At 34.9% G+C, this 10,248-nt stretch overlaps 1 protein-coding gene across 1 annotated transcript; it reads right to left on the bottom strand.

Annotated features, from left to right (window-relative positions):
• Positions 1 to 6,318: 6,318 nt before the first annotated feature.
• Positions 6,319 to 7,502, bottom strand: LOC113693157 (uncharacterized). The gene is made up of 3 exons (XM_027211730.1): positions 7,429 to 7,502; positions 6,971 to 7,369; positions 6,319 to 6,841 (listed from the first exon to the last, which is right to left on the bottom strand). The coding sequence occupies exons 1-3, from the start codon at positions 7,500 to 7,502 to the stop codon at positions 6,319 to 6,321; spliced, it is 996 nt and encodes a 331-aa protein (XP_027067531.1).
• Between the last annotated feature and the right edge of the window lie 2,746 nt (positions 7,503 to 10,248).

Here is a 10,248-nt window from a genome sequence, read left to right as displayed (position 1 = left end):
CCTCAGTCCTCCCTATTTCTTTAATTTGGAGCTTCTTTTGCTGGTGAAAGATTCATAGGGGATTATTTAAATAAACTGTGATTTGCCTTTGCTTGAACTTTATCTATCTGGGAAAGGCTTCAAGCTTCATCTTATGAATCTGATGAAGCTTCATAAGTTTAAAAAAAAAAAAAAAAGGGAATTCGGTGAATTTGGAATTCACCGAATTCCGAATTCAATTCGGTATCGAATTCGAAATCGGAATTAGCCATTTCGAAATCGAATTCGGTCGGGAAAACTAAAGCCAAAATTTCGAAAATTTCCGATTTCAAACTTCCGAATTACCGCATTCGATTTCGATGCACACCCCTAGCCAGAAGCCTGCAGCCTTTGACCGCCTGGGACTGCAGCTTTATTTTTGTTGGCTTGTTTTGTGTCAGGGACAAGCATAGGCAGCCTTTTTTTATTTCTCAAGTTATGACACTCTAGTCACTTCAACATGGAGCAACGGGCTAGAGAAATGTATAATTCCTTCGCTTATAAATTGTTCTTCAGAGCAACTCCTAACACCATAACCACAACTCAGTCGTTTCTTCTTTCTCTAAGACTTTCGTTCCTCCCCCTTCCCTCTAATCATAAACTACGCATCTCCATTTCTCATGTTTGTAAAATTAGCCTCTGCATTCTGTTCGAGCTTGGCTGTGTGAAGTGTGTGATGTTTGAAGTTACAAACAATATTTGGAAGGACACAAAGATCCTTGAAATTCGCGCTTAGCTTAGCTACATTTTGGATGAGCTTAACTTTGTGAAGTCTGAAGCTATAATATTTGGACGGAGATAGAGGGCTTGGGATTTGGTCAGTAGAGGGCCTTTGATTTGAACAGTCGTGTTTGCAAGTCTCGACAGGCGAAATTCTCGCAGACACTCCATCATTGATGAGGGGAAAACAACAATAATCAAGTAAGTAAAATACTTATCTATTTCTTTAATTATTATTCATAAATATAGTTTACCATAATTTGGAACGTGTCATTCATGATTATTAATTATATAATATAATTTTTTATGTTTTAATGTGAATTCTATTTTTGTGTTGTATTATATATTATTTATAAAATCTAAATATGACATGACACTGTTTATATTTTATTCCGTATTAGTGTTTTCTAATTGACATGGTAAATTAGAGTATTTTTTTGTTGTTGCATGGTGATTAGTTGAAATTATTGAATATAGTATTAATGAATTGTATAATAGTAGGTATGTGGACGAATATGTGATAACCCAAATTAGTTAGTTAGTAATTAGCTTAATTAATTAGTAAGGTAAATTATTTATTTAGATAGTAATTAACCATATCACTAATCATCCTATTAAAAAAGGATAAATTAAGTGTTGTTACCAATTAATATACTTTTGACACATGATTAAAGTTACCAATAAATTAATATAGTTTTACCATGTGATTAATATTTTAAACAATAGGTGCAAACATATGGATATGTTAATAGATGCTATTAAATTTTTTAATATTACACATATATCAAATTAAAGGTAATTAGTGTAGATATTTTACAAAATTAAGGTAAAGTTACAACTATATCTTAATATTTTAAATTATTTGGAGAGAAAATTTTTATGATTAATTTATCAATAAACTTTTAGGCTCCATATTACGGTTGTAGCATGTTAAATACATGTTGTTGAACTGGTTCATAAAACAAATATATTAATTAGTGTTAAATGTAATTAACTTAATATAAATATATTAATTAGGGTTGAACTTAATATAGATATATCACTCGACTGCTTACGTAATTTAAATAAAAATATAAAAAATTTTAAATTCTATGCGTTGATTAGGTATAATAATTATGGTAAAATAATATAAAATTGTATAATTTACTCCATTTTTGTTAACAGTGATACATATATTATATTAACGTCTTTGGTAGATTAGGTGAAATATGTCAAGCTGTAATTGTTTGATGATGCAATTCTATTGGGGAGGAAAAATTGTGTATGCTGGCGGGTCAATATCATATGATCCACCGTTGCCCAAAAAGATCATGCTCCTCACAGAAAGGATGAATTTTGATGGATTGGTGGACATCGTATATAATTTGATGGAGTTAAACCGAAATACTCATACAATTAACTTGATATTTCGGAATTGCGTGCAAAATGGTGTGTTCGGTGCCACGCTCTTGGTAGATGATAATGAAGTTGACGGAATGTATTTTTTGAAAGTCAATAGTGGTCATGGGATGGGATATATATCGAGGTTGAATCGATTCTAGATTTCAAACATGATAATATGCAAAACTTGCATATTATAAGTTTGCATGGTAATCAAGACCCAAGCATATATGGATCAGAACATATGGATGTGGTGGGGACAATTGGCTTATACGAGAGTCAATTGACCCAAATAGATTGTGAAAATATCCGATCGGCTCGAAGATCTAGGAAAAAGGGTAATGGATGCCTCATGGAGGTTAATCGTCCCAGTAGTAGTCACCCAGTAATGGACACGGAATCCATTATAAGTTATGGTGTGGACATTGATACGTGTACAGTTGGGGGTTTGGGGAAGATAACGACATTGAATTTGTTGATGTTGATGTTGCTGCTGTAAGAAAAAGCGGTCCGAACAATGTCAACATGTGGATGCTTGAGTCGTGCTAGAAAGCACTGTCCTAAGAAACTATTTCAGGGTATTGAAATGTTTTCCCAGGATTAAACAAGTCTTCCTCTACTTTGTGAGAGGGACGTAGAACCAGCAAAAAAACTTGTTTCTAACCCAGCAGAAAAGTAAGAACGTTGTGAAGGATAGACAAAGGAGGAGGTAGAGAGAGTTTTGAAGTGTAGACTTCGTTTTTTGCAGTGCAAAATGAGCCTGGAAACTGGTTCTATTTATAAGCTTCACGGGACAGAAGAAGATAGAATTTTGAAAGCTAATTTTCCGTGAGAATAAGCTTGCTTCCCTTGCCAGACTTATCTTTTGAAGTAGTCAGAGGTTTATCCTCTGTGGTGATAAGTTTGGAAAAGGTCAAGTCATTTGAAAAAAAAAGGCCATCCGAAACTTAACTTCCTATCTGGCACTTGAACTTGCCTTTTAGTCAAAGCCTTATCTTTGGAAACTTCTCCATCAAAATAGAAATAACCATTTCTGATGAAGTATTATCAGATAAAGCTCTAGTCCGAAACAAACGAAAAAAATCTTTTGAAATATCAAGTTTTTTACAACAATCTCCCACCTATTTCAAAAGATTTTGGACAAAAAAGTATAAACATTTGCTGGATTTGTCTGAGCTCAATGTAATCAGTTTGGTGTTTTTTGGACTATGAACCAAACTTAAATTGATAAAATATGTCTTATAGAATTATTGGTGAAAAATATCTTTCTATGAACCAATAATTCTTATTGTATGACAGAGATCTTATCAATCATATTATAACTCATAATTTTGCCGTTCAATGCAGTTTCACGCATTTAGGCCGTGCGCCTGCTTGGTTGTTCATGAGAACTCTAAAGATTCGGCCAAAAATCTTATAAGAGCGGCCCCACTCCACTCACATATAGTTGAATTTATCAAGTGTATACTGCCCTAAATACACCTCCCTGAAGGGATATAAATTTATTAAGAGTATTAAACTCAGCCTCACAATTACTAGCAGTCAAAGCACTTAATTTTGAAGGGACTTAAATTTCAAGTGCTTTATAGTGAATATCGACTTGTTATTACCCATATGAACCTATTTCATGGGATCACCAATCACATAGGTTGGATTACCATCTCTATTGACAACCGTTGGCCTAAGTCCCATCTTCCTTGTAGTTTGAAGAATTAATCTTCTTCCTACAAGTTTAGTCAGAGGATCGGCCAAATTCAACTCTGACTTCATAAAATTAATGGAAATAATTCCATCTTTAAGCAACTGCTTTACGACATCATGTCTTAATCTCATGTGTCGACTTTTACAATTATAAGATTTATTTTTTGCAATAGCAATAGCCGCTTGACAGTCACAGTGTATAGACACAGGAGGCAACAGATCCTTAATAGGAGGAATATTGACTAAGAAATTTCTTAACCAATCTGCCTCAGAGCCAGTCAACTCCAGAGCTATGAACTCCGATTCCATAGTTGACCGAGCAATAATTGTCTGTCTGGCTGATTTCCATGCTACCGCACCACCACCAAGGGTGAACACATAACCACTAGTGGATTTTGTATCATTTGGATCAGAGATCCAGTTAGCATCACTGTAACCCTCTAATACAGTGGGAAATCCACTATATAGGATACCAAAATTCATAGTACCTCTCAAATATTTCATTAGTCTGACTAATGCCAATCAATGCTCACGATTGGGATTGTGAGTATATCTACTCAGTCTACATACAGCATAAGCTATATCCGGTCTAGTGAAATTCATCAGATGCATCAGACTCCCAATGATCTGAGCATATTTAGACTGAGCAATTGGGTTGCCATTATTTTTCCTCAATTGAGTGTTAGCGTCATAAGGAGTAATCACAGGTGTTACATCATAATTTTCAAACTTCCTAAGAAATCTCTCCATATAATGTTCTTGTGATAACATTATACCATCACCTCTCCTTATGATTTTAACACCCAATATCATTTTGACTTCACCCAAGTCTTTCATATCAAAATTAGAGGACAAAAAGTATTTAGTACTATTTACAATATCTAGACTAGTACCAAATATAAGCATGTCATCCACATATAAATTGATTATCACATATTGATCATTTATAATTTTGACATACACACATTTATCCACTTCTACAGATGAGAATCCATTTTTTATCAATACTTGATCAAATTTCTCATGCCACTGTTTAGGAGCTTGTTTTAGGCCATAAAGAGATTTAATTAGTTTACAAACCTTATTTTCTTGTCCAGATACAATACATCCCTTAGGTTGAAACATATAAATTTCTTTCTCTAAATCACCATTTAGAAAGGCTGTTTTGACATCCATTTGATGAATAACAAGTTTATGGATAGAGGCTAAAGCAAATAAAACTCGAATAGACGCAATTCTTGTTATTGGTGCAAATGTATCAAAATAGTCAATATTTTATTTTTGAGAAAATCCTTTTGCTACTAAACGAGTTTTGTACTTTTCTATACAGCCATCAGAGTTATATTTTCTTTTAAAAATCCATTTGCAACCACTAGGTTTTGCACCAGGAGGTAAATCTACCAAAATTTAAGTTTTATTTGGCAAGATAGAATCGATTTTAGATTTAATTGCTTCTTTCCAAAACTTACAGTAAGGGGAAGAAATAGCATCAGAGTATGTTAAATGATCATTATCAACAAGAAAAGTTTGAAAATCATTTCCATAAGAAAATTCTTTTCTTAGCCTTTTACTCCTTCTTAATTTCTCATTCGGAATTATTTCTCTATTTATTTCAACAGGTGCATGAGAAATCTTACTAGACAGTGGAAAAATGTGTTCAAAAAATTCAACATTCTTTGTCTCAATAATTGTATTACAATCAAGCACATCACTTCTTAAAACAAGAAATCTATATGCAGCACTATGTTCAGCATATCCAATAAACATACAATCAGAAGTTTTAGAACCTAATTTTCTTTTCTTAGATTCAGGCAACAATACTTTAGCAAGACACCCCTATACTTTTAAATATTTCAAATTAGACTTATAATTTTTCCATAACTCACAAGGGGTTTTGCCAGTTTTCTTATGAGGTATCCTATTTTGTAAGTGACATGCAGATAAAATAGCTTCTCCCAATAAATTATTAGGAGCATGAGAACTAACTAACATAGAATTCATCATTTCTTTTAATGTTCTATTTTTCCTTTCAGCTACTCCATTAGATTCTGGCGAATAAAGAGGTGTTGTTTCGTGTATTATACCTTCATGTTCACAAAATTTATCTAAGGCTAAATATTCGCCTCCTCTATCAGACCTAATTCATTTTATCTTCTTATTAAGTTAATTTTCTACCTCAAACTTATAAGATAAAAAGGCATTATGAGTATCATCTTTATTTCTAAATAAATAAAGTTTAGTATATCTAGAGTAATCATTTATAAAAGTAACATAATATTTTTTTCCACCTCTAGTCATAGTTTTTTTTAAGTCACCTAAATCTGTATGAATTAAATTTAATAGTTCAGTTTCTCTTTGAACAGTTAAACAAGTCTTCTTTGTCATTTTAGTTTATGCACATATCTCACATTTATCCATTTTATCATTAATACCAAAAATTAGACCACAAGATTGCATTTTCTTTATATAACTAATATTAATATGTCCTAATCTTACATACTATAAAGAAATCGAGTCAACAATATAAGCAGAAGAAGAAGCATTCTCATTTATCACATTGGAAATGTTAAGTACAAAAAGTCCCTGATTACAGTAGCCCTTGCCTACAAATACATTATTTTTAGTTATTATAATCTTTCCAGATTTGAATAACACTTTCACTCCAACTTTTCCTAGCAATGCTACGAAAACCAGATTTGCCCGAATGTTGGGCACATGCAGCACATCATTGAGAGTCAAAGTTTTTCCTGAAGTGAGTTTCAAGAATACTTTGCCCTTATCCAGAACATTAGCCGTTCGTGAGTCACCAAGGTAGACCACTTCTTCATCATCCCCTATAGGAGTATAGGAGGAAAATGCTTCTCGATTTGCACATATGTGCCGAGTAGCCCCAGAGTCTACCACCCACTCTTTGACATTGGCTATAATGTTCACTTGAGAGATGATAGCAGCAATTATATCATCTCCTTCGGTTAAGTGCACCTTAGGAGGATTACCATTTGCTCTGTCACCTTTATTAAGTCTGCATTGTAATGCATGATGTCCTGGTTTTCCACAATAAAAGCAATTGCTTTTCCTTTTTTTAAAGTTGGGATTGTTAGGCTTGAAATTAAAATTTTTGGGCTTATAATTCTGGGATTTATTGGTGTACCTTTTATTATTGCTTTGTACGAGATTGGCTTTGAAAGCCATCTCCTTTGCCTTGGTAGCTCTTGACTCCCTTTTGTTTGAATCCTCAATGAGGATGTGCTTCACGAGCTCAGCCATGGTATAATTTTTCTCCTTGTGTTTCAAGTTATTTTTATAGTCAGCCCATGACTCAGGTAGCTTTTCAATCAGCATGCCTGCAGCGAATTTCTCAGGAAGATTGATGTCTTCATTTTTCAAGTCCTCTAGCAGCATTTGATATTCAGTGATTTGAATTTTCATCTCCTTGTCATCAGTCATTTGCCATTGATTGTATTTTCCTATGATGAATTTTTGCTTGGTTGCATCTTCGACAGTAAACTTTGTTACCAAGGCTTCCCAAATAGCCTTGGCTTCTTTGCTGCTACAGTAGACGTCAAATAATTCACTAAAGAGTGTTTGAAGGATAGTGTGTCGACATACCTTATTGGCATATTGCCATGCTTCTTGAGTCTTGGCATCCGCAGTTGCAAAAGGTTGAGATTCAGTGAGCGCATAAGCTACTCCATGGATGTCAAGTAGAGAGTGCACACGTTCTTGCCATCTTTTAAAATTTTCATTGGCGAAAATTTCAATTTTGGATACATCCGGAAAGGGCTTGGCGAATGGTAGTGCCACTGCAACAGTTGCTTAGATTGTAGGAAAAAGCGGTCCGAACAATGCCAACACGTGGATACTTGAGTCGTGCTAGAAAGTATTGTCCTAAGAAACTATTTCAGGGTATTGAAATGTTTCCCCAGGATTAAACAAGTCTTCCTCTACTTTGTGAGAGGGACGTAGAACCAGTAAAAAAACTTGTTTCTAACGCAGTAGAAAAGTAATAACGTTGTGAAGGATAGACAAAGGAGGAGGTAGAGAGAGTTTTGAAGTGTAGACTTCGTTTTTTGTAGTGCAAAATGAGCCTGGCAACTGGTTTTATTTATAAGCTTCACGGGATGGAAGAAGATAGAATTTTGAAAGCTAATTTTTCGTGAGAATAGGCTTGCTTCCCTTGCCAGACTTATCTTTTGAAGTAGTCAGAGGTCTATCCTTTGTGGTGATAAGTTTGGAAAGGTCAAGTCATTTGAAAAAAAAAGGCCATCCGAAGCTTAACTTCCTATCTGGCACTTGAACTTGCCTTTTAGTCAAAGCCTTATCTTTGAAAACTTCTCCATCAAAATAGAAACAACCATTTCTGATGAAGTATTATCAGATAAAGCTCTAGTCCGAAACAAACAAAAAAAAATCTTTTGAAATATCAAGTTTTTTACAACAGCTGCTGACTCCGAACTCGAACCAGATGATGATTCCGATAATGACAACCCTGTGTATGGTTCATTTTCTCATAATAAAAATTTAAGTGAAAGTCAGTTCACGCGGGATCATCAAGATCATAATACTCAATGGACCTTTGATGAAGGACCACAACTGCGATATAAAGCCGTTGTTGATGCTGCATTAAAATTTGATCCACTGGATGCATGTGGGGTTGAGAAGCTAAAATTGTGGAATGAACGCACGAAAGAGTTAGAGCTTGGCTAGCTATTTGAAACCAAAGACCATGTAAAGCAAGTAGTTAAATTGTGGTCTATAAAGGAAAATGGAGAGTTTAAAGTCCGTGAAAGTATCCTACAACTTGCTATGTCAGATGTAGGGCTCGCACCTCTATACCTCCATGCAATTGGCAACTTAGGGCAACCTTACGTAAATCTCACAAGATGTGGGTGATCGTTACGTTTACTGAAAAGCATACATGTGTCCGTGTATGTGGCAACAACGATCATAGACAATTGAGTGGCGACATAATAGCTGAGCACATTATCCCTTACATAATGAATGGGCTAGTGTATAGAATCAAAGAAATATTAACGTCAGTGAAAAAAGAATTCCATGTTGACATTTCATACAAGAAAGCCTGGTATGGCAGGCGTAAGGCTATAAATATTGTCTATGTCGATTGGCCTATGTCCGTTGCACAGCTCCCAACGTATATTTAGGAATTATAATATACCAATCCGGGTACGGTGGTTATGTGGGATCATCATCCACTGAGTATTTCGAGCAGTCCAATATTTGACAATATATTTTCGGCATTTGCTCCTGCCATTGAAGGGTTTCGTCATTTAAAACCCGTTATTTGTGTAGATGGTACATTTTTAAAGGCTCATATCGTGGAAAGATACTAAGTGCTGTTGCTTTCGATGCTGACAATTATTTATTTCCTCTGGCTTTCGCATTAGTAGAGGAGGAGAATAATCGCAGTTGGAGTTGGTTCATGAGACTATTGCATATTCACGTGTGTGGTAATATTCAAAGTATATGCATAATTTCATATCGCCACCATGGAATAATTAACGCAAGAAGGATGCTCCCAGAATGGAAAGAACCACTAGTAGTTCATCGATTTTCCTTGGTTCATGTGCGGAGCAATTTTACGCAGAAATTCAAGAATTAAAGGTAACATTATTTCTTAACTTGTTTAGGGTTTAATTTCGTTCATATGAAATGAAATATTCTTAACGCCTTTTATAACCACCAATGCGTAGGCTTAAAGATCTTGTATGGGCTGCCGGAACATCAAATCAACCTCGAAAGTACGAGGAATACATGCAACAAATATTTATATTAAATGTAAAGGCATATGCATGGTTGACAGGAGGTTCAGTTAGACCCATACAGTGGGCCTTATGCAAAGATGGGGGCTATCAGTGGGGACACACATTTACAAATATAGACGAATGTTTTAACAACTTAATGAGGGATACTCGGATGTTTTCGATCACAGCATGTATTCGGTTTATACTTAATTAGACACTTGATCTGTTCGTCGAGAACCTAAAGATCACAAAGGATCAGGTGTACCTACTCCCAAAAAAAAGTTGAAAAAAATATTTGACGAATGAAGAAAATGGGCGAGCACACTCTATTATAGTGTATGATCCCATTAGGGGAGTGTTTTGTATTACTACTGCTCATCGACAAAGTCATCGGGGTGGCAACGCGCAAACTGTTGACCTTACAAATCAAACATGTATGTGTGAAAAATGGAGGGAATTACGATTTCCGCGTTCACATGTGTTCGCAGCTTGCTTTAGGTCCAAAATTAATCTGATGACTCTTGTGGCACCGAAATACATATTTTCTTTATACCAGGCTACATTTTCTGGTCATTTTTATCCGCTTAGGGACACAAAATATTGGCCGATAGCGGATTTGCGATTGCATATTCTAGGTGATCGTTTGAAACAAAAGACTCTGGGGCCT

The sequence above is a fragment of the Coffea arabica genome, chromosome 6c, assembly GCF_036785885.1.
Source record: "Coffea arabica cultivar ET-39 chromosome 6c, Coffea Arabica ET-39 HiFi, whole genome shotgun sequence".
In the NCBI taxonomy this organism is placed as follows: Eukaryota; Viridiplantae; Streptophyta; class Magnoliopsida; order Gentianales; family Rubiaceae; genus Coffea; species Coffea arabica.
Note: the sequence above shows the minus strand (reverse complement) of the source record. Positions and strands in the feature narration are given on the sequence as shown.